Genomic DNA, 25,132 nt, shown 5'->3' with positions numbered 1-25,132 from the left:
TGAAGGTTGAAACTCGCAGTAATTTGCACTATAAGGCAGCTACGAGTTCAGGTCATGACTGGGATACTGAGACAACGACAAATGCAATAATATCTTCACCAAGTCGATCGTGCTTGTGACGATAGTTGATATTATCCTTCAAAGATACCTTGGCCAGGATAATTTTGCAATCGTCCGCAATCAGGACTGATGAGGCGAATTATACAATCATTTGGTGAGGTCTGATCAGCCGTAATCGGTCATCCACGCCTTGGGAGCTCTTTATGCGATGGTCCATACAGAGACTTCAATGCTTGTTCATTGGTATCTCGTCAGATAATCTGTTGTAATGTCATTCCGCTGAAGTTCTGATGAGGTAATGTGAGTTTGCCCGTGAATTGTCCATCTACTGGACGCGCAGAGATGCAACTGGTATACGGGGATTTAGGAAGTTCCAACTAAGTTTAAGGCCAAACGTTATCGATAGAACTATGGTGTGGAATAGTCTACAATTGTAATCATAATGATGATGACCATGAAGATAATGGTGGTGAAAGCTCAACCTCACCAGAGGATAGTTGACAGAGATCAGCTTGACTAGAAGCTCAAAGTACAAACCTATCATTAGAGGCAATACTCAAACCACGCCGTATGCAGAGACTAATAACTTATCAATGTTGGGCACTTTGTAAGGCGCGTTCAAAGAAGCCAGAGCACCTTGGGTAAGAGGAAAATCCCTAGGAAACATTGCGCTGTTCTGAGTGACAGATAATCAATTACGTGACCTTCGAGGGCAACCTTGTGTGATGTCGTTCTCAAATACGGGTTCTATATATGTCACTGTGGCGAAATTGGACTCCTCAAATGAACATATTTCAGACATATTCTTGACCTATTCGTATTTTCGATTCGTTTCGAAAGGTTGATATCACCGGGAAGAGTCTTATGGCAGGCGATTTTTATCCCATGCCAGATGGATTATTAATGGATGGCGGCGAAAAGGACCAGAGCAGGTGCTATGACCACATGGCCTGGTTGCCATTAGTGCCTGCATTCTTGAACTGGTGGTATTTCACCAAGACGTGCCTGCTTCTTAGATTAAGAGCCGCAAGTACAAAATTCTGAAAAATTTTCAAAGCCAACATTTTTTGGGGGCTGCTGTTTCTTCATTTTGAGCAGAAAAAAACAAGTAAAAAATATTTGGACAGCTTGGCTTTTTTTGTATTTTCTTCGTGTGGGAAGGAGTATCACTGGCCCACGTTAATCATATCGAAGCATTACCACAACTTGTAACACATACAACTTGTGCGGTAGCCCTATCGTCCAAAGAAGGGTAGATTGGAAGACACACATTACCTGTCAACATGATGCTTTCATACATCCCTTGTCGTGATACAGGTAATCCTTGACCATGGACCCAAGGACAGTTATTTCCTCCGATAAAAAAATGTTTGCTTCCCTCGAAGAACATCCGTCCCAACTGTTTTTTACAAACAATGCTGGCTGCAGCAAAGTACCCCTAATATTCTTACGGTGTCCATCTTACCAAAGCAGATATTATCAGACCCAAAAACTAATCAAAGGAAGCGAAGAGGGGGATAAAAAATGCAATATCCGCTGTGTTGACATGGAGGGATAGTGTTGTTCAAGGGCCCACGGACAAAACACTGTGATGGGTCAAATCTTTTTTCCGTCATATCCACCGATAGCTCATGTAGATGTGTAATCTGACATTATCCTTGGCTGAAGGTTATGATTGACATTTTGTTTCATCAACAAAGAGGTCAGATGTACAAATCTGTACAGCACCAGTTCTGCATCTCAGCAAGTGTGTAATTACTGTAACTTTGCGGAGATTTGGAATTCCTTAGCTCTATCAAACCTGGTGAGCATACTCCACCCTGACCAGGCTGACAACGCTGGTGATTAAACGAAAAGGGTACACGGCCCTTTGGTCGCTAGAAGTGTGATGATGTTTGACGTGAGGTTACATCAACTTAATCAATGAAGGTAATATCGAAGTTGCCTGTAGCAAAAGGCACGAGGTGTATCTCATCCTGGATACAAGGATGACGCCAGGCGGCACAAGCTGCGATACAGAGTAAGACAGCATCCGTAACCAATAAACGATGTCTGTTATCCCTGGTAACGAGGTTGTCAACCATGGCGCATTGTCGTTGCTGTGGAGAAAGCCAGTCTCGGTGCCGGCGATAGAGCTGAACAGCAAAATCTCTCATTGATGGTGACTTCTCTGATAGTTTTCGGTCTTCAAGTGTAGGATATAGCGTCCGTTAGCACGTGGCATCATGGATACAAGTGATGTTGTGTCGCTCGCTTTTGGATTACTCTTCTTAATCAACCAAGGTAGGCGCAGTGAAGACATGGTCTCCAAATACTTTATTAAACCTTGCAAGATATGTGAATGTTTTTTGCTTTTGTTTTCGTTATTTCTCTTTTAAGTCATTCTGATACTTGACATTGACGATATACGGGTGAGCCTTATCAATCACCTACTATGGCAATATGCACTCCTTTAGATAATATCTGATAGCACTTATTGAAGGTTCACAATGACACTTGATGTGCAATGAATACACAAGAACATAATGCAATGACAAAACTGATACAGTGATCGTAAAAACAAGCTGCCTGTGTGCTTCATCTTGTTTATAATTCTAACGAAGCATGTCATAAATATAGTGGCTGCGCTCATCTACTGCATCGAGAAGACAAAGCTACAGTTTATTGCTCTTTCGTCATTAAGCAGGCATCAGGTGTTTCGGTAATTAGAACTGATGCACTACTAAACAATGGAGATGTAAGCTAATGTTGCCTCTAGGAGGCAATTGCTTTGTTTTATGTACGAGATGTACTCAGATTGTTCTGGTGATAGAGGAGCCTTAGATCAGTTCATCACAATCATACCTGTCAGGGTGAAATATTTCAGATTATTTTCACGATTTTCAAATATGATGATTGCAATAGAAAGCACGCCACAAATGAGTTAGCTTAGCAAAGGCATAGGGACAATGTTGCCAAGTCTTATCTTGTTACTGACACTGAAGTCAATGCAAAACCTCCTACAGACACCATGTGAGAGCAGTGACAATGGGTCTTCATCTAGCCTCTGGGGTCATGCTACACGAATTAGCAGTCACGTTTGCCCATTTAGGTTAAGACGTAGACACACGGAGTTAATGGCTGGTCACAATGGATAGGACACGCGGCGTGAAGCCTCTCTTCTGTTTCATGTAAGGCTACGGACGTTAAGATTATTACAGGGAAGTGGTGGCTTTGATGATGAGCTTCAGCGGATGTGTCTCAAATGATTTGACCTAGAGTTAACCTGCAGTTTATGGAACAGATACTATGGCGTTGCATCTAGCTTCTTGTGGGAGGCGGGTAGTAATCACTCATAGTTTACCTCTTTGGCTTCACAGCGCCTCATTTTTTGGCACCAATTAGTAAGTGCTCTCAATCGAGGAGTAACAATAAGTGATGGTCAACCCACTCTCATGACCAGGAGAGTGTTACATCGACCAACAGCTACGGGAAGGGAACAATAAATCACATAAGATGATAATTTATTACTCGTCAATCAAGTAACTCAGACCTGCCATGTCAATCAGCCAAATACCAGTGAGACGACATATTTATAAGTTAGTCGAATTATCGTCATCACATAATTGTAATCGCCGGATGTGCCATTTAATTGAAGAACTTTGCTAAAATTTTGCAATTATCTCATCCTCTGTGTGACGTGTCCAGGAAATGATTCGATTTCCATTGGTGAACAGGCGACATTGTGTGCAGTAATGACCCGAGGAGACAGACTTCTTTATGTCCATTTGTCCTAGAATCAGTGGTCAAGAAGGTTAAGTAAGAGGCCAGGGGCGATTGTCAAAACTATGACGTCATGTCACTTGCAGCATGAATGATAATTGATTCCAGGACCTTTTTTGTCTAGTTGATAGTTGAGTTCGATTTGATGTAAGTTCAGTTTCCTGATCCGGACTGTAGATGTTCTAGCCTCGTAGTTATAAGTATGATCTCGCCAGTACTTGCATTCTTCGTACTATTATCGGTTTATCGGAACAAATGGCTGTAACACTGCTGACGATGGTTGGTCACGTCAGGCACAGCAGTTTATTCAACCAAATGTGACACAGTTCCTATTAGCAAGATGTAATACTGAAAGAAAAACAGTCTTAACTTAAAAATGTCCTTCCTTTTACCAGCTTCCGTGTGTCTCTCTTGCGTCTCTCTTGCGTCTTTCTACCCCATCCTTCAAATTCCACTCATCTTCGCAAGCCACAGCAACAGATAAACCAACTTGATTAGACTGAAGATCAAAGAAAAGACAGCGACGCATCCAAAATGAAATTTCATAGCGTAACGTGAAATCTAATAAAGCCAGGTTGATTACGCTGCGGGATGACTTTAAACGTCGGCGGGAAATGGCGCCGGAAGACAGCGCAGTGTTTGAGTCTGGGTGAACCCGTTAGAAGGGTGGCAAAGACAGAGATGCCCATATGATGTCATAATATTTGGAAGGAAATGGTCGACAAAGAACAGTTAGCCCACTTCCTGGCTTGGAGTTGTGGTCAACCTGCTGCTGTTTCGGAAGTTAACGGATCGCCAAGCTGGTGTCTTAGGAGACACACCAAACTGCAATGGCATGAAAGGCCGGATAATAGCTATGACACATATCGCCATTTGCCAAACTGTTTTCAGCAATATCGTTGTCCATTTTTCATTTTCTTTGTCCCAACCCCAAAGCCATGTGGGCGAAATATTCTTATCATTGTCATCTGCAGAACTAAAGAAGAAACACAAAAATATAAAAACTCGTGATTGTGATGGCTTGTCACTTTGCCTATTTACTGTGTCGACTCTATTTAGCCGGTTTTGGTCCGGTAGGCCTATTACACGTAATGTAGGCTTTTTCAACAGGCACTCTTCAACCGGCTCAATAGCGTCGACACAGTATGTCATGTACATGTTTTTTAGCTCACCTCTTAGCAGAGGTGAGCTTATCCCATACCGTGGCGTCCGTCGTCCGTCGTCGTCGTCGTCGTCGTCGTCGTCGTCGTCGTCGTCCGTCGTCGTCCGTCGTCCGTTAGCAGGGCACGTTTCGTAACTGTTAGAGCTATTGAGTTGAAACTTTGTACACATGTACCCTTATGTAATGACACCTTGGAGACTAAGTTTCAATCCGATTTGTTTCATGGTTTGGCCACCAGGGGGCCAAACGTTAAAAGTGAAAATATGCAATATCTCCCTTAATAGTAGTCGGGAAATTTTGAAAAAAATATGGTAGGTACTTCTAGCAAAGGTGCATCATAAATCCTCCGGGTTTTTGATTTGACCTCCTTTTCAAGGTCACAGAGGTCAAATGGTGTAAATTGGCCGTAAGGATGTAACGATGGCACGTTTCTAAACTGCAATGACTATTGATACCAAATTTGGTACACATTTACCCCTTAGTCAGGTGATCTCAGGGACCGAACTTTGGTCCAATATGATTCACCACTTGACCACCAGGGGGCAAAATCCAAAAACCTTAAAAATGTGATTATTCCTTAACTTCTTGCCCGATTGCCACCAATTTGATATCATGGGTACATCTAACCACCATACAGTATATGTCACACATGTTTTTAATTTGACCTTCTTGTCAAGGTCACAAAGGTCAAATGGCGTAAATTCGCTGTCAGGCCGTAACTATGGCACGTTTCTTAACTGCAATGACTATTGATCACAAATTAAGTACACATGTACCCCTTGGTCAGGTGATCTCAGGTACCGAAGTTTGGTGCGATCTGATTTGCCGTTTGGCCTCCAGGGAGGGGGCCAAATCCTAAATTCTTCAAAATGCCATTATTCCCAGTAATGACTTGCCCGATTGGCACCAATTTTATATCATAGGTACATCTAATTCTAACAACCATTCAATGTGTCACCCGGGTCTTCTTTGATTTGACCTACTTTTCAAGGTCACAGAGGTCGAATGTACTGTAAATTGGCCATTTTGGGGAAATTGTAATTGCTTGGACCTACATCAAACCTAACACTACATGACACAATACCATGCTCTTTATCCATCTTTCCTCCACATGAGGTGAGCACAATGGCCCTGGCCATTTCATTTTGCTTTATCAATCATGGTGTGCAAGTGCAACAGGAAGCGTACAGTGAATCCATTTCTGCTTGAAAACGTTCGGACACGTTTTGAGGATGGTATTATAAATGAGCAGAATAATGGACCTTCATAATCAGCATACCTTCTTGTAGTCTTCATTTGTGCGCTTCATATTCCCCATCGACACATCCAACTCAAAGGGAGATTCTCACAGCTAATCATAACCATCACTAGGTGAGTTAGAAAGTAATTTTCAACTACTCAGCCCTCGGCGTTGAGTTGTCAGAAACAGGGAAGCTAGTAATCGGTTGGAAGAGGACTTCAAACGATTGAAATGTTGACTTAGAGAAGTGGCATTTTGTTTCATATGGGTGTCGAAAGCTTATAGAAATCCCTGAAACGTGGTTGCCGGGTGAGGGATTTGAGATAATGTGTGGTAACAGTATTGTCAGTGATAATGATCTGAGCCCGTTTTGTTAAATGCTCAGGGCAAGACCGGGTAGCTCGAATGGCTGCGTTACCATGAGCGCCATTGACCATTGTGAGCACGGGTTCGATTACCGGTCGGAGCAGGACTTCAGGTGATGGAGCGGGCGGCAATTTCTGACAATTGAAAATCGCCTGACATACATGTACTTTATAGAGCTGATTCTGTCCTTATGTTAACTGTCAACTCTCAACAATGTAGTTTTCAAGGATCGGTTCAACAGTCCAAGAACGACCCGGTTGTTTGTTGCTTTGATTTCCTTTTCAGTAGTATCATTTCTCCGATTGACGACGTGTTATCTTTGTTTTAATTGCAGGTAAGCCAAACGACAAAGTCAACCAAAATGTTGGCATCAGCAAAAATGTAAGGTAGGACCATGTAGTTTTTGTTTATTATACATTCATTTCAAAAGGGAGTTCTCTACTGTAGGTGAATGAGCTTACTTGGGTAAGAAATTCATTTAAAAAGACAAAGAGTTCCCTATACAGTAAAACCCCGGTCGGCGACCACCCCGCTATAACGCCAAGAATCGCCGGTCCCGGTTTGATTGCGGCAAATTTATCATGCTACAGATGAAAAAAATTCAACTGAAGGATACAAATGTTTTTAAGTCCAACAATTTTTTCCACTTCTTTTTTTTCTGTTCAAAATGGAGAAACAGCATCAGCCCCCAGAAAATGTTGGCTTTGAAAGTTTTTCAGAATCAGAAGGATGAAAAAATTGAGTTGTATAGTGCTAGTAACAAAGACTGATAGTCACCTCCGTGTATGCTGCGATTACCGACGTTAAGCTATTAGTGACAGAATAAGCTTAGCATATACTGATTTATTCAACTCTGAAGGATGAAAAAATTTCAAGTCCAAATATTTTTTTCACTTGTTTTTTTTCTGCTCAAAATGAAGACACATCAGCCCCAAAAATATTTTGGCTTTGAAAATTTTTCAGAATTTTGGACATTTGAAAAATTTTACATTTTTTGCGGGAAAACTTAATCATCCATTTTGTCCCCGAATTTTCAACTTCACTATCACGACCGACCCGGTAATGCGACCATTCACCTCGGTCCCATGAGTGGTCGTGTTACCGGGGTTCCACTGTATTTACTTCGAATGCCATTTTAATGATCTTAAGGACGTTTCTATCATTTAATTCAGATAGATTATTTGCCGGCATTACCTTCAACTTAAAAATGCCCGTGGAAAAGGGTGTTCATTCTTCAATATATTTACAAAACCTTTACCGAATAAGACTTGCTGGAAGCTTTATGACATTACTTTTCGGGCGATAAGGCAGCATCAATGCAACTTTTTTTCCACTGATTTTTTGGTTAAACTAACTACAACTCCCACATGGCATTACACTCGTAGGCAAACAGGCTTGGATCAGGTGACTCACTGTTCCTTCTAATGTCTTTCAAAAGATTCCCAAACTAACAGAACCAGGGTTATGATTTAGAATCATGAGTCAGAAACTTGCTTTTACTTGCATCAAACAAACTGATAGAATTTCAAAAAAACATTTCAAAAGTTACCTACATCAAGCTTGCTCGTTTAATCAGTGTCGGAGTGTGTGAAACTCAGCAATGTCGTCTGAGGTGATTCTGTCATCGCCTATAAGTGATAACACTGCACAACACTATGGATTTTCCTGTTTTTGAGAGAATATTGACATGTTTATTGATCGGCCTTAAAGGCCTATTTGTGGTAACGTATTCTGTCTATAACTTCTTGTGAATCTTACAAGAGCATTGCAGTTTAGCTGTGGAGAAAGTTGTGTTTTTTTAGTTCAAATGAGTCGGCAGATCATCCTTAAGCATGTTTGTTCTTTATCTGTTTTATTAACAAACTTTTTTTCCAGAAAATGTTTGACGTGTTTCCAAGTTATTTCGACAATAAGGTATCCCGCATTATTCCTCTTTTTTCTAAGCTTGCACAACACCTGGCGCTTGTAGGAATCTGTTCTCGTCACACTAGTCACCCTAGTCACCCGAGGTCAGACTTTTCTGTGAAATTTGATGATGAAAAACCTATATCGTAGCGCAAAAGGTGACTGGGCTACTGACACCATGGTAATAGTACTTTAATTACCCGCCTACTCCTTTAATCCGGTATACGTGTACATGTTTACCGAAGAAGAAGAACGAGTGCAATATAAAATGCCTTGGGTTAGCCTGCCTTTGTAGGATGTACATTTCTTTGACATCACAGTATATGCTATTAAAAGTTTCAACTTCGAAAGGTTTTCTTTTCTGTCATGTCGGCAGAATCAGACATTTCATTTCTTCTCAAACGCACATTAGGCTTGTTTAGTTGTAGCTTAGAAGTGAAATGAACAGATACATGGATTAGGTGACGGTCTTGTTTGTTTGTTAAAGAGGTACATTTCTTATGGGGAGCTTCCTGATGAAAGTTGGTGACCAATACCAATAATTGATAAAGGCTTAGAATGTGAAAGCATTACTACATCATCTTTTCTGGCAGTAGGAACCAAATTTTGATGATGGGGCCTTTTACATGATGGTTCGACTCCTTATAAGGTAATAAGGAAATTTGTTTCAAAGAGGTTCTAGAATCCCTTTGATATCCACGAGTTCCCACTATCACCCCCTGTCACCGCAAATTGAATATCGGATTTCGTCATTTTTGAGCTGAAAATTTGGGTTGAGTTTGAAGTATTTTATAGATGGAGATAATCACTGACACATCAAACTGAAAAGATTGTGTCACGTTTTGCTGACTGCGTAATGTCGTACTGTTCAAAGGCCATTTATGAATCATTGTAAAAGACATAATTTTCATACCACACCTGAGTGGCTATTCATCTATAAGCGTATGCCATTTTGCTTCGAGATGAATTCCAATCTACCAATCACGTATCATTTCCGGTTTGATATGGCGCGAAATCCAGGTGATCACTGCGAGCAAATTACCAATCAGGAGACTCTGGTAATTTCATCATGTCGCCATTATCATAAACTGATTGTCAATTGAGACAAGAATAAGCCTGATTGTGACTCCAATCTGGACCATCTCAACCGAAATTAATTGTAGATGATTTCATAATCCGGTCCTGATGGATCGTTAATTCGGGATTACGTGTTCTATGTATATCTGTTTGTGGGATTAATGTTGTTATGATTATGGTTGCTAATAGGAGCGCTTTAAGTTCAGTATCATTACCCGGTGGGACCTGCGTTTTAATGGTGAAATTTAAGAATTGCAGCCATACTTTATGAACACCAAACACAGTTTGAATGCACCATACATGTGAAGTACATATCGTACTCAGTTGATTTCTAATGCGTCGTTGATATTACGCCTTGAAAACGTGCTTCGAAGCTTTTCAATTTCACCCTATGAAATATTCATTAAAAAACCTGTATATGTTGTGTGTATTTAAATGATAATGAATAACAGAGCATTCCAACGCGCAGTGTCTTTACATATTTCCTGAAATATGAGAGTCCTGTTTGAATTGATAGCGGGTTTACTTACTTTTACCGTTTGTTCAGTGATATTGGAAAAATAGACAACGCCAACACGCGATCAGCTCTGATTGGCTTATACAGTAGTTATTTGTTATGGCAGAGGACTTATGTAAACCTTTCAAATTGTAGAAATGGGATTTCAAAACGGATTATTGGAAATTGGGTTGGGTTTCTTTGATGTTGACAGAAATATTTCATTGTTTGAAATTGCTGTGTTTGAATTGGATCGGGTCTTATTATGAGATTTAGTTTCTTAATAAAAAATCTTCTTGGATATTTGATGTGTAAGCCTAACAATGGGATATGAGCAAATGAATAAAGGTGAACGACGTGGGTGAGCATTATGATGACGTTGCATTGAATGTCACGTTTGTAGCTGTGACTGAGCATCCGTCCCCAAATTCTTACCGAGGAGATTTGCATGAAACATATCTCTCCGTATTCATTCAAGCACTGCCATATTACTTACGAGGAATAGTTTTCATTCTTTCTTTACACGAGAGCGTCTCTGTGGCCTGTCTCGTCAATGAATGCAGTATGTTAAAAAGGTCGCTGAGGAATAAGTTTTCATTCTTTCTTTACACGAGAGCGTCTCTGTGACCTGTCTCGTCAATGAATGCAGTATGTTAAAAAGGTCGCTGAGGAATAAGTTTTCATTCTTTCTTTACACGAGAGCGTCTCTGTGACCTGTCTCGTCAATGAACGCAGTATGTTAAAAAGGTCGCTGATGGGATAGCAATTGAAATCCTACAGTTGGATCGTGTCCTCTTGGCTCATCAATTGGGCTCCGAATCATAAGCTGAACTCAATACGAGATGCTATTAAAATACTACACTATGCACATGTAGGTAGGTGGTAATAAATAATTAGGAATAAGATGCGACAGGATAGATTCCGTGCACTCCCTTTCCGTTTGTTGTTGTATCGTAATATAAAATATGTTCCGCAATACAATGCTAACATTGGAGCTGTTTTTTACGAACTATAACATGACCGTTTTCCGATTAAACAAGACGAATGGTACTTGGCAGACGAAAACCACAACCATCAAAACATGGTTTTAAGGCAGAGATTTCTGTTACCTCGAGGTTAGAAGATGTACATGCATGATAAAACGTCCATATATTTTCTACCAAGCACCTGATCCAGAATTAAAATGAAAGAAAGGGCAATAACTTGACATTTTGGGAATAGGCTAGCATCCTTAGCCATGTTAGCAGTGTGTTATCGTGTCTGTTCGCCTTAGGCAATGAGTTTTCTCAGTATACTCTATATTCTTGATCTTTCGAGCTCCAGCTGATTGGCGGTCATTTATTGGTCACGTTGGTCGTGACATTAGGACATGTTTATGTATGGGGACCATCCTGGTCGTTTATATGACATCGGGTTTGTGTAACGGGATGCCTAATCAGGGTAGACGAGGTCGTCAGCAATGTTCCACTTTAAGTTTCTTGTACCTTAACATTGAACTGTTTCAAGAAAAACAAGCCAAATAAGTTATCCTAACATGAAATTAAGAGAACTTGATAAAAATTTATATAAACCGGTATCTCCCATGTCCATATATTAAATAGACACTTTAATGAAGCAGCGGCGGCTGCTCGGGCAGAATGGAAAATTTTTCCGACGAGAAACATGGTATAGTACGTTTGGATATCTAAACGTGCTCAAATTATCCAGCTTGCCGCCAGCATTGTGCACTAGTATCATTCACACATTTGTGCAAACAAAAGAAGGCAGAAACTGCCAGAATGACAAAGCGATACAACTTCCATTAATGATATCGCTTGCTTATGGTCTAGCCTGGTGGACTTCTAGTTTAATTGTTATCAATTCCTTTAGCATGTCTCTTTGTTCATTCATGGATGCCTTGGTTGAAAAACATGCCCTGTCTCAGATGGAAGGAATGCTGCATTCTGTTCTATGCGACTGCAGGTGAATACTGCACCCTGCTTTATGTGACTGTGCATGAATCCTGCACTTTGTTCTGTGTGACCGTGAGTGAACGGTGCACCCTACTCTGTGTGATTGGGCGTGAATGTTCGATCCTGTTCTGTGTCACCCAATGAGACTAATACAGTAAACGTAAGAGCGTATAGTGGTAACGCGAAGTGTTAAACTGACACGTTTTTCGCCTGCTTCACGTAGTAAGATCGCAGATAACTAACTCAATAAACCAATTAGATTGATGGCCTCCTGAGACCTGCTAAGTTAGCTCCAGTCAGAAGATAAAACATTACACTAGCAGCGATTGGTGTGAGACGTCTAATTGACCTCCAAGGACCACTGTGATTCTAGTACATGTACAACTTGATCGGAACCGACTTCTTTTATTCTTGAAGACGAAAATGGATTCTCCTCTAATGTTCAATTTGTGGGGTCATTACTTTGACTATTGTCATTTGTAATTGAATCACCTTTTTATCCAGCAAGTCAATCGCTAAGCCCCATTGTTCAATTTGTGCGCCGTGTAATCGTCTTTGTTACTAAGATAAAGCATTTTCACCTCCGTACAAGCCGAAACTTGGAACGTTGTTGTACTGGCATAGCCAGTAAGTATCGTTGTCATAGTCGTCACATTTATCACTTGAAAATTCTCCAACAGTTGAGGTGAATGGTTGTAATGTCATCTCCACAAATCAGAATTCCTGGCACTGCCAACCCGGACTTGTACACTGGTCTTACTAGCAGGCAACATGAATGTTTGTTGGTACACCTTGTGTATTCCATAGAGGTGTCGAAGCATGTACTCCACCATCCACTTAATTCCGCTACTTACAATACCCCCGCAGAAAAAAGTCATCATCTTGACTAACCTAATAAAAGGAACTGTCATTTTCCCCCCTCTTCCCCATAAAATAAGAAACGTATACACGATTCTGATCATTACATGGTAATACACATGAATAGATGTTCCAACAGGCTAACAAGTGCTTTGAGACATCCAGGGCTGCTGAGATATGATAAGATATAAAACAGACATGTTCTCAAGCTGTGTGACTCTGTCCGATGAGGCCAATTACGGGGTTCTCAACCCAGCACTCGGTATCCTCACCATCAATGGCTTCTTTGCGCTGAATAAGGTATTGGGTGGTAATGAAACAAGATATGGTCTGGATCTCGAGACCTCGGACATGTCAGATTTGATGAAGGTGTTTGTAGCTTCCAGTGAGGGGGAGGTGACTTCAATAGTGAAACAAAGTCATTGGGTGCCAAAATAGTAATGCTGTATGAAGATTTGTGAGAAGATAGAATCCAAAATGTAAAGAGAACTCTTTCCTTGCTACAAGGTCACGGTTTTCCATACGATTTCCATCATTAACATGCTGTATATATGGTAAAGGCCAGAGATAGAGTTCTTTTACGAACTTCCAAAATGTCGATCAAGTGAAAGAAACACAGACGAGTTTCTCATTCATAGAAATCAACTTCATGTTGGCATCGTTAGGGGCGGTTATTTTGTGAATAAGTTGAAATAACATGATCTAAATGGCTATGATTAATCACACCGCAATTATACATTTAACTTCCAGTCGTATCTTGATCAGAGAAGCATTCGTTTCAGTGATATCGCTCACTCAGTCACTGACCACGAGGGACTGCTAGTCAAGCATCGCGTCAAAATGACACTTTCTAATTGCACGAAAGCGATTAGTAACTCCTCGGTGGGAGGCTAGTCGTTACTCTACTACTAGCCAAGACCTTGTAACAATTATAAGGGAATCTCCCTTGTTCAGATAAGACCAGAGTCAAAAGGTCAGCGCAGTAGAGATGCGGAGAAATTTTAAGATGTGCTGCAGTGTTGGGCACCAGGTCTGCAAATGTTTCAGTAAAGAAACTTTATTAGAAACCCTTTTATAAATCTATATTATCGATGCGAAGAATGCCTCAAACGGTATTGCTTAATCACCAAAGCAAAGAAATCGATTACGCAGCAGAAGCATTTAAATTCAAAATTTGCAAATTTGAGTTTGTGAATGATTTCCCTGGTGTGCTATCCATTATAAATCCGACTGTGACTTTGAGGGAACATGGGATGATTTCACGAGGTATGCACTCCCTTCACTGTATGGCCAGGAGACGGTGACAGTAAGGCACTGATCAGGTTTGCCCACATACTACTCGCGATGCATCTACCAGGTCGAGGTCCGATGAGGCTAGTGAGCTTCTAACGATATTTAGCTAGATATTGACATACTGCCCTGAAAATGCACTTCACCAATCCAGCCACTTCCAGATGCTGTTCGTACTACAAATATCCGCTAGTCGAGAGTACCCAAACGAGGGCATCTCCTTAACTTGATCGAAGAGAGACCTTTTGTTAATCAAGGTGACTAGGTTTGGTGTCAGTGCTACGCTATGAAGACACTTCACCGATCAATCCACTACCAGGTGATGTTCGTACGACACACATCCTCCAGTCTCTGACACCGAATCTAGGGCATCTCCTTCAACCAGCAAGAGCCCTTATTATCAACTAAGGTGTCCACGTCCGGTGTCAGTGTTCCGATATGAACGCCCTTCGCAAAATAAGATGCTTTCCATGCTTCACATCCTCTAGTCTCGGAGTCTCACCTGTCTTGCGCATCTCCTCCGACCAGGGAATTATTCGCATACTTGCCTGTCAATGACAGCCACGGTACTCCTCCGAGGGTGACTAAAATTAGCTACAATTAGTTGTGGGGGAAGTAGGGACTTGGGGAAGCGAGATCAAGGAGGTCAAGGCCTTGTCTAGCCATATGATGTTAGTACATGTAGTATGGATTTTTCGCGATGCGGGTTCTGGATTGCAAAAGTTTCAAATGAGGGGTTCCTGTCTTGAAAACAAGAGCATCTCTTAGGGTAGACCTTCATGATATAGCATATACAGTGGAACCCCGGTAACACGACCACTCATGGGACCGAGGTTGAATGGTCGCGTTTGGGTACTCTCGACTAGCGGATGTAGTACGAACAGCATCTGGAAGTGGCAGGATTGGTGAAGTGCCTTTTCAGGGCAGTATGTCAATATCTAGCTAAATGTCTTTAGACGCTCACTAGCCTCATCGGACCTTGACCTGGTAGATGCATCGCGAGTAGTATGTGAGCAAACCTGATCAGTGAAGTTGATGAATCCGGTGACAAAATGCATGATTAAGTTTTCCCGCCAAAACTGTAACGTGACAAACTGTTGGGCTTAGAAATTTTTTCATCCTTCAGGGTTTAACTTTTTCAAGTTCAAAATTCTGAAAAATTTTCAAAGCCAACAAATTTTTGAACGGACGATGTTTCTTCATTTTGAGCATTTTGTACTTCGAGCCGAGAAGGCCCTCGTCTTCACCATTAAGATGTGTCCTGAGGCTACAATTATACATCCTACTGAAGTGTAAAAGATGTGAATGTCACATGAGGCTCTAGCCTTCACACGAGAACAGTGTCAGGGTGAGACATCACTTAGAATAGGCTTCCGTTAGGATGCTGCTATGGAGAGGTTTTCGTCAGGTGGCAAGTGCTTTGTGGTAGTACGTTACCGCGATAACACACGTTCATCATTTCTGAACTTTGTCTTCGGAAAGTTGTCCGAAAAGGCAGAGAACTATAAAACGTAGTGATGCAACAGTGAGAGGCCACAGGGATTATAAAGAAGCAAACTTTCTGCTCACTCCATCGTCGCGAGTTCCCAGCGCTGGCGGATCTAAAATGTATCATGATTTGGCCAGGTGCCTTTTAAATTGTTTAGTTATATTGGCTTTCATGATTCATACTGGCTAAAAGCAGTACGTTGAGAATTTCTGTCTTTGAATTAAAGATTGATTCTTGCCTTCAGATCGTGCCTTTTGCTCAATTACTAATTTCTAACTTTGTAAAATTCCTTCCCTGAAAACAAGCACAATATTCAATAACGTTTCCGACGTTTCTCACTATCAGCTTCACCTAATTGCCTATGTCAATTCTTTTATTAGCAAAAGGAAATGCAATACTGATAGGCCAATCAGGCGAGGACAAGCAGATTAAACCATCAAACACGATACACCAATCAGTCTAAGAAAAAAGCTAAATTATATTTGATGAAAGCGAAAATCCCGCTGAGGCGTTGACTTTCTGATTTGTCTATTTGCTCAGGGAAATCAAATTTGCAAAGATGCGAGAAAAGACGCGGGGAAAATAGATATGGTTATAGAATTGTCACGACACTGGTCTTAGATTAGTAATATCATTTTAGTCACTGTACGGCCATATTAGCGATTAGGTGGGTAGAAAGAAGATTCCCTCGTCTCGGACACAGAAAGTGAAAAGTATAGGCGAGAATTCGAATGTTGATAAAACGATATAGTAAGGTGCAAAGTATGGTAGGCGACACTAAAATGTACAAATATTTTGATAGTGCCGGATGAGGCAAATCGTATCTATCAGTCAACGCAGTCGTATGAATGGTTATTGCCGTATACTGTGACCACTTAAAAGTCGGCCAGACCCTAACTCGTTCTCTGCTTATGGCTCAACATACTGATGGCATGAGCCATGTAAAAAGGGAGAACGACCAAGAGTGAACATAAGAATCCTGAGGGACCAATGGATGATTCTACATCAAAGTGGGACCCATCTGTGTCCAGGCTTCATGGAGCGTTACAATTGCTGCCAGTCTGAGTGTTGGAATTAGACGGCCAGAGAGCATCGTCGAATAAAACTTCGCTCAATCGACCATGAGTACGTTGAAGAAAATATGGCCAGTTCGCCTTTTTCATGATCAGCGCCTCTAGTGGTTCAGCATTGTTGTGGGGAAACAAAATGGCCGATTTATCATGTCAGCCTTTGATGTTTCCAACAGCTTGTCAGTCATGATGTTAAAATTATCAAAGACTGTCGCCATAACACAGCGAAGATCGCCCACTCCACTTCGAGCACTATCTATTTCATTTTCAGTTCGAACTGTTTAATTGCCAAAAAAGTGGGAAATACTTCAAGTCAGTCAGTCTGGTCGTGGTGAGGAGAAGAAGCCGAGCATCTCTATCAGTCTCCCTTCGACAGTGGTGCCCTACTCGGTGTGCCCATACCTATCAAGCTCCCTTTGACGGTGGTACCCTACTCGGTGTGCCCATACCTTTCTACTTTTCTTTGACCGAGCTACATTTCCCTAATGACCAACTCACGCCGTATCAATAAGAATGAAATTTCCTGTTCTATCCCATAATGGAGGGGAGACGACGTCCCTGGTGCATGACTCACGTATAACGGAAATCAGTACTTTATCACTGACCGATCGAATCAGGGAATGCGCTGATAATGATGGGGGTAGGGGAAGGCTGACCTTGCAAGGTGGGTGTTCATAGGTCATGTTGGAGCCCCCGCCCTTCCGAGTTTGAGAGTCCACGCTACAATTGGTTAGAGACCTTACACCGAATGTTGTTGACTGTATGAATCCCTGCTTACCAATGTGGAGGTTTACGCCAATGCAATGCCTCATGCACGCTTTTCTGATCCTTTCTGATAGAAGACCTTACACTGTGTTCTACGTATACTTACGGCCTGACTTACAATCTCACAACCAAAGTTTGAACACACGAGACAAAGACAATACACTGTTTGACTTAGTCACACTTACGGCGTCTTATCCTTCCATAGGAATACCTACATGACTCTCGAAGACATACCCCGTGATACCTGATGTGTCATCAGCCTATTGTCCCCTCCAAGAACCCTAAAGATAATGTCATAATAGGCGATACCGGCGATAAATGCTTTGAGTCGTTTGGGCACAGTTACAGTTATAATTGATCAGAGATGGCGACTCATGGTATTGTTACTCTGAGCTTTATAATCTTGGTATCTAACCCGTTTATAGATCAGCCTCCTGGGTCAGGGGCTGTAGTGTTTATGGCTTCATACATAATGATGCTGATAACGAATCAGTGCCGCGCAATCATTGTCAAGAAGGAGGGCGACGCCGTAATTGGATGGGTGCTCCCTTTCTCTCAGAAAATCCAGAACTCTTGTCAAAATGTTATTACACTATCCGTATTAGGACATTGTCAATGTCAGCTCCTAGATGCATCAAAAACAAAAAGTTTTTCCAATGCACTTTTCGTGTTCAAGGAAAACAAACAATGCTTCTTCTCGATCTAAAAAAGCCGCTGATGCGGTTTTCCTGTGCCGTTCATTTTCGTTTTTATGTTGCCGACCTACCTTCAAGGAAAGTCACACTACACCCACTAGCATGGCTTCTGTCGAATAAAAACCAGATTCATTACCCGTAATTCTAAAACACGGAGCAATTGCTTTAAACCAATCACAGTGATAGGTTCGGTGTATGCTTGAATACGTCAAGCGGAAAATTCCTCCACCAAGAGATGAATAATAAGACTAAGAGAAGAGAGGAGGGATGGTGGTGTGACGACCTTATGGTAAATTGGTAAACTGGAGACGAAGATGAAATGATACTACGATAAATCGTGTTTTGGGAAGTCTTGCTTTGATCAGTTAATAATAGAGTTGAGAGTGCGATGAACCAATCCTTGTTCAAAGCGCTTTGTCCAGAATGTTCTGGTAGGGGACCTTCTACTCTGCTCACAGAACTTTGGAGTTCTACGGGAAAGGACTCAGTACCTCAGTTGGGTTTCGATTCGGTGGTCGCCAGTCCTTAACTCTTACCTCTACACATGTACGACCACGCTTATCCCTCGTGATCACAAAAGAAGTGACATGGAAGACGTTGAAGCAAGATGCTACTTCGTGTACAAATCTGAAATTAAAATTCTTTGACAGTTTTCTGAAACAGCCTTTGTACCCTTCATATAAAGAGATGAAATAGAATCCAAATAAAACAAGAACTCTCTTCATCATGCTCATACATCTTCAAGATCAAATATGGAATCTTACAAGTATGTCTCTCTTTATCATTAGATAAGCGGCAAAGCGACTGAGAAGCTTAGTCAAGAGGAAAATGAGATAAAATGTTTGTCTTGTTCACCTTTATTGAGCGCCTTCTTCTTGATGGAATTTAATTGGGGATCTCTAGGGGATGTACTTCTTCCTCATCGCATGACTTCAACTGCCCTTGGCGTGTTTGCCATGTTAACCGGGTAATGATCTTTACTGCCTTGCCGTATACCGGTAAGCTAAGCTAAGGGAGGGAGATTTCGCTAAAACTGATGGCTTAGTACGTTTAACGCATGAAATGGACAGCTTGCCTTTTGCGATATCGCACTTAAGCAAAGTGGGCAACATTGGCGGACATGATCTACGCTTCCTTACTGTTCCTAGGGTATTGACTTACTTAAGTCTAATGGTCACGGCCATTCAACCAAAGTAGTACGCATCATAGGCTTAACCAAGTTTGTATAGACTTTAACCAAGCAGGGAGCAGCGGGGAAGGGAACCAATGGACCGTACATTTCTTCTAACGACCCATTTCTCATTTCGATTGTAACATCGCAGATCAATAGCTATTATCAGAGGCGATCAATAACATCTCAACCTTAGAAATAGATACGGTTTGGCTCCAGAAGAACTGGCTGCACTTTTGACGAAGGATATACTTTTAGACAGAAAAATATACCTTTTGCACTAAGGGGCTCATTGTTGATATCGAGGGTCAAACCTCTTATTCTGATGCAATGCATGTTTACGAAATCAGTGCACAATAGTCCCGATAATTTGACGCTATTGATAGACAATTTAAATATATGGTTTTAGAAATTAACATTTGAGCGTATACCTATCAGGCAAAATAACTTTAGCACTGTGTTTTTCATCAACGTTTTGAAACTGTTTTATTGTTTACTTAATGATAAATTCGAAATTGGCAAAGAATTTACCTTAAGGCGATGTTTTTTTCCCAACATTTTCGTTACATTTTTATAATAATTGCGGATATTCTAGGTGATGTTCAGTGCCGGGAGCGAATGAATAATGAAGCAGCTATAAGGTATTTTTATTGATGTGATACCTTTGTTCCTTACTAGGCCTTTATGAGTTAAAATAGATTTTTCTTCCCCTGCGATGTTTGCAAAACACGTTACATATCGACTGTTGATAATACTTTATATCGAAGTTTTCATAATACATAATTTTAATCTTTTGATAATTTTGTTCGGAAGCGACGCTATGATTAGGGGAGACAGGGACGTCTTGGTATTAATGCTACTGCAGTACCTCATGCCTCATTGTGTTCAGTTACAGAAATGCTGGTGTCTCAAGAGCAACACCTTATGATTCGGGGCGACAGGGGACTGAGTATCATGGTGTGCCATTGCAGGGTTGCATGCTGTGTTTTGTTAGACTCAGTAAGAGATCTACCATATCAGCGTATCAAAGGCAACACACTCTAGAACCAGAAGGAACATGGGGCCTCTTTGAATTGGTGTAAAAAGCAACTTTGCATGCTGTGGATGTTCCCCTGAGAAAGCTTTATGATGTGTCTTAAAAATGTCAATGATACCTTTTGTGCGAGTTGTATTCTATCACATCTTTGATAGATGGAAACTGATATATGCGTCAGTATGTTATCATGTGTGGTGTCGTTGCCTGTTGCTCCATAAGGAGTAATACATATCGTCGTCCATACATTTGCTTGTTACACCAACTTGTGAAAACGATAGGAGCACAGCAGTTGTCATGTTCACGATCCAAACCTTGTCATTGTCAGCAAAGTAGCCTCTGTTTTTTATGCAAGTTTTGGTATGAATTCAGATTCGGCTGACTAAACCATACATTTCGGTAGAAGTGTTACTTTGGCTTTGTGAGCCGCGTTCGTTTGCAGTCGAAGTTATATAGTGCTAGTAACAAAGCCTGATAGTCACCTCCGGGTATGCTGCGATTACCGACGTTCACCTGTTAGTGATAGAATAAGCTTAGCGTATACTGTTTTATCAACTCTGAAGGGTGAAAAAATTTCTGAGTGTAAATATTTTTTTCACTTGTTTTTTTCTGCTTAAAATGAAGAAACATATTCATATACGTTTGAAATAGCAATTAGAAAATGGCGACAGCAACGACACTTATCAAATCGCCTATCTTTCTGGTTGACTCGGTAAGAACTTTCAATTCAATTTGACTAATCAGTTACGTATATTATCTAGCTGGTTGATTAGGTACCCAGTATGTCATTAGATGATTTTGAAATTGAAATTGTCACGACACGGCGATTTATTATGGTGAATCCTCAAGAAGTAATAGGCGTTTTGTTTTTCGCTGGTGACAAAGCATCTTTCTCATCCTGCAATGATCCTCTCCCTAGTCTCGGTTCCTTCTAGGAAGCTGTCTTCCACAAATCTCTAGCCCACCCTGCCTTATCGATCTCAAAGCTGATTGCCACTCGAGTGAACTGTGTAACACCAAGTTGGATCATTCAGTGGTTGTCACCGGAGTCTCTCACTTAGGATATCTGGTCGGAACTGCGCCCGAGTATCATGGGGTCGGCGGATATTATTCTAGTGGTTGTAGGATTACTTGTGCACTCTCGGCAAGGTAAGGAGACGTATTGTATTTCTGAAGCAATTGTCGTCTTCTTCTCTTCGAGATCAAGACCAGTACTCCAATGAAGTACCGGTGTCATTGATTTTCTTGTCTCTGTTCATTTGTTTACCTGTGGGTAGATCTGGAGTTCCCAAAGAATTCGCATCGGTTCTTTTAGGAGATGTAGCTAATTGGAGGTCTCATTAGTACGTCAAGTGTTAGTCAACGTTCTAGGGCTTGCTTTTTGTCACTTGATGGCTGACGAAATGTTTGTAGATAGTTACGGAAAGCAATGTCAGTGCCTGATGAACTGTCGATTTTAGATCTTCCTTGAAGAAGAGGCGAGCAGGCATCTATAGATACTAATTCTAGTTTGATGTAAATTATTCATCTTAACATGGTCGTTACATGACGGTAGATGATATTTCTCCATCCGTAATTCTTCTTGAATAATACAAAATGGTTTCCCGGTCTTTTTGTTGTTGTCGTCGGTACAACAAGGTGGAGACGTGACTGTGAATATTCTAGTGCTGCTTATACCTCTATGCATTTGTGTTACAAATCAAGCGTAACACAAAATGTGGTCATTTATTTCCATGTAGTACAAAGAATGGCCATGACGTTGAATATCCGATTGAAGTAAGCAATATATCGATGAACTGTATTGAGGGTCATTCATTTCCTATAATCAATAATCAACACCAGCCTTTATCCACGTCGGGTTGCAACAAGCAGGAAATCATGTTGCTTTTGAGTAACCTCCCAATGAACGCATTCATTTCCTTTAAACAAGTATCAGCTCCCATAATCAGGCTGAAGTCACTTATGATTGGTGCGATCTTGAAAACGTGATGCTTTTGAGTAAGATGCTCAATGGCATTTCACCTGCTGTGATACTGTGATCACCAAGCATGAGTCTTCAACAGCTGACCTAAACATGAGAAATATGATGTACTCTGTCGTTAAACCCGTTTGGAAGTTACTTTTTCGGAAATGGTTGGTATAAATGATATCACTGTCATCCCATGGCGCTCATTCTGGTAGACTTTTAATGCAAATGGATCTCATTTGTAACAGTTAATAGTTCAAAGTCAAGGTGAACTATGGCGTCAACCTTGGTATAGTTGTTACGCCTATTCATCTCTACTACTACATGTACGTCCCCGATATCCAAAGCTTCAATTTGCAGCATTAACTCACATCACCACAATGGGATAATCGCAGTCTCCCAGGATGCCCATTTATCGTTGATGAAAACGTCAAATGCTAATAGTACGATGCTCTAAAGCATATAAACCCCGTTGATAATGCCCCAGTTGGACTTGTTTGTCCATTTATTGTCTCCCTCTGCACCCATGATGTTATTTTACCGACGTAAAATAACCGATTCGTGGTAAAGTTCCCTGCGCTCGGCGTACAATGTTGTCGTATTCGGTCATTAAGTTGGTCCCCTAGCTCCCATTACTGATACTCAGTTTTTCAAGCCGGACATTGTTTTACTTATAGATGATCATGTATTTAGCTCATCTTACTATGAAATACGCTTTAGCTGACTGGGTTATTCAATTAATGTTGATATCTGGCGATTTTCAACCATTAGGTAGGGCATCCTTATCAATTATGAAAGTGAGGGGGTGAGTTGCAACTATTGCATGGGGGATACAGCCACATTAAGCAAGTTCTGTCCACCATGGCTTTTAATTGAATCGTTTATCATACTCACTGTGGGTAATGTAATAGAGATTGTCACTCGGCCTCTCTTAGAGCATTGTTCATAAATCTCTGGAGAAAACACCATTATGGAATGCACGATATGCATCCCAAAACACATTGAATGAACATCTTGTTATAACTCCTGGCGGTCCATTCGCCTCTACACTGATGAACATTGCGGACACCTAAAACTTTAGCGAATTATATGGCCCTCCGATTATTCTGCAGTCTGATGGCATGCTGACAGGAAAAAGCAGTACCATCCACCCCTGGAGTGTTAATGTCGCCAAACACTACTGACTCCATGTAATTAATCACTGTATTTGTATTGGGTTATAAAGCATACATCTTGAGTGACTGGCATTCACTATCACACCAGGACAGCCAAGATGGTGGCACACTGTTCAGGAATTACAGGAAATCACACGAAATCAATCATTGGTGCTGGGCAAATCACTGACATGATCTCAGGCTGTGGGGTGTCAAGACTGGTGAGGACAATTGCTTGGTGGTGGCTAGCTTGGGAATCATTGCAGCTAGGCAGGTCACTGGCATCATATCAGGCTGAGTGGAAATGTGGGATGCCAGGCTGTGGTCATGGCTATTTCTTGGAGGCGGCTAGCATTGGGAATATTTGGTGCTGGGAAACTCACTGACGTGGTCTCAGACTGCGTGGGGTTGTAGGATTTCAGGCTGGTGGAGACCTTAGCTTAGAGGCGGCTAGCTTGAGGAATCATTGGAGCTGGACAATTCACTGCCTTGATCTCAGGCTGCGTGGAAATGTGGGATGCCTGGCTGGTAACGCTCCTGCTTGGAGGGGCTAGGGGATCATTGCAGCTGGGTAAATCGCGGATACGGTCTTAGACTGAGATGGATGGATGTGACTGAGAGATTTCCGCCGAAGCATCGAAGTAGCTCGCTTAGGAGAATCATTTGACTGAAAAGGAACAACAACAAACTACGACTAGCGAAACGATTCCAGCAGCAATGTCCACTACAAGCTATTACAGTTGTTGCACCATTCCAAAATAATGATAGATTAATACCACGAATCATTACAGCCTGACTAGCTGCCTGTTTTCTATTATCTTAAACTAGGGGACCCAGTATTAAGACGGCGATCCATCATCAAAACGTCAAACTTGTCCCTACGCATTAGCAGCGATCATTGAGGAGTGATCCAATTCCGTGGCCGCTGGGACCCCTCCCTACACGATTATGTCATGAAAATAATAGAAGTTGCTGCAGCATTGTCCAATTTTCATTGATTTATTTGGGGTCAATGCAATTTGAAAATGATACATTGAGGGGAGCTGCGGTGGATGCCCGGTACGGAGAGAGGAATGCATTGTAGGCAACATTACTTGTTACGGTTGGGTTAGAGGCAAATCAGTTCTGATCGTCTACAACTACATGTATTCCATGGCTCCAGTTGTCGGATTATATCGTCACAAGTATCCGCTATTTTTCTTTCTTTTTTTCGTATGATACTACAATTTCCTCGGTATAGTGTATATGCAGTAGATGGTGAAATACTGCAATCAAGCCTCTGTCGGCAGTGTTTGCCTGGAGAACGTGCGATAGAAATGAAAAAAACGGTACAACAATCCACTGTCAGTCATGTCTCAGATTAAGCAAAAGGGTTAATCCAGAATGCAGTCCATCGGAAACGGAGATGTTTCTGACATGTGTCCAGCTAACAGAGCTCAGTTTTTCTCACACGAGGTTATAATAATTTCCACAAAAAAATCACAGCACGAATTGACAGGCGATGCTGGGGCCTTGGACAATTCATCATCAGTAATGGCTCATTGACAGATATGCGCAGCATGGAATGGTCTGAGTATCATTCATTACGTAGGTTAGACTGGGTAGGCTTGGAAATTGGGTA

The 25,132-nt window shown here is 41.4% G+C and overlaps 1 protein-coding gene across 1 annotated transcript in view; it reads left to right on the top strand.

Moving 5' to 3' along the window:
• The first annotated feature begins 2,255 nt into the window (after positions 1-2,255).
• Positions 2,256-25,132, top strand: part of LOC135500193 (uncharacterized) — a 196,647-nt gene continuing 173,770 nt past the window's right edge. The window contains exon 1 of the mRNA XM_064791446.1: positions 2,256-2,343. Coding sequence (XP_064647516.1) covers positions 2,286-2,343 — 58 coding nt within the window. The 5' untranslated portion in view covers positions 2,256-2,285. The remainder of the gene's footprint in view (positions 2,344-25,132) is intronic.

This window comes from Lineus longissimus, chromosome 16 (genome assembly GCF_910592395.1).
Source record: "Lineus longissimus chromosome 16, tnLinLong1.2, whole genome shotgun sequence".
Lineage (NCBI taxonomy): Eukaryota > Metazoa > Nemertea > Pilidiophora > Heteronemertea > Lineidae > Lineus > Lineus longissimus.
This window is presented reverse-complemented; position numbering and strand designations above follow the sequence as displayed.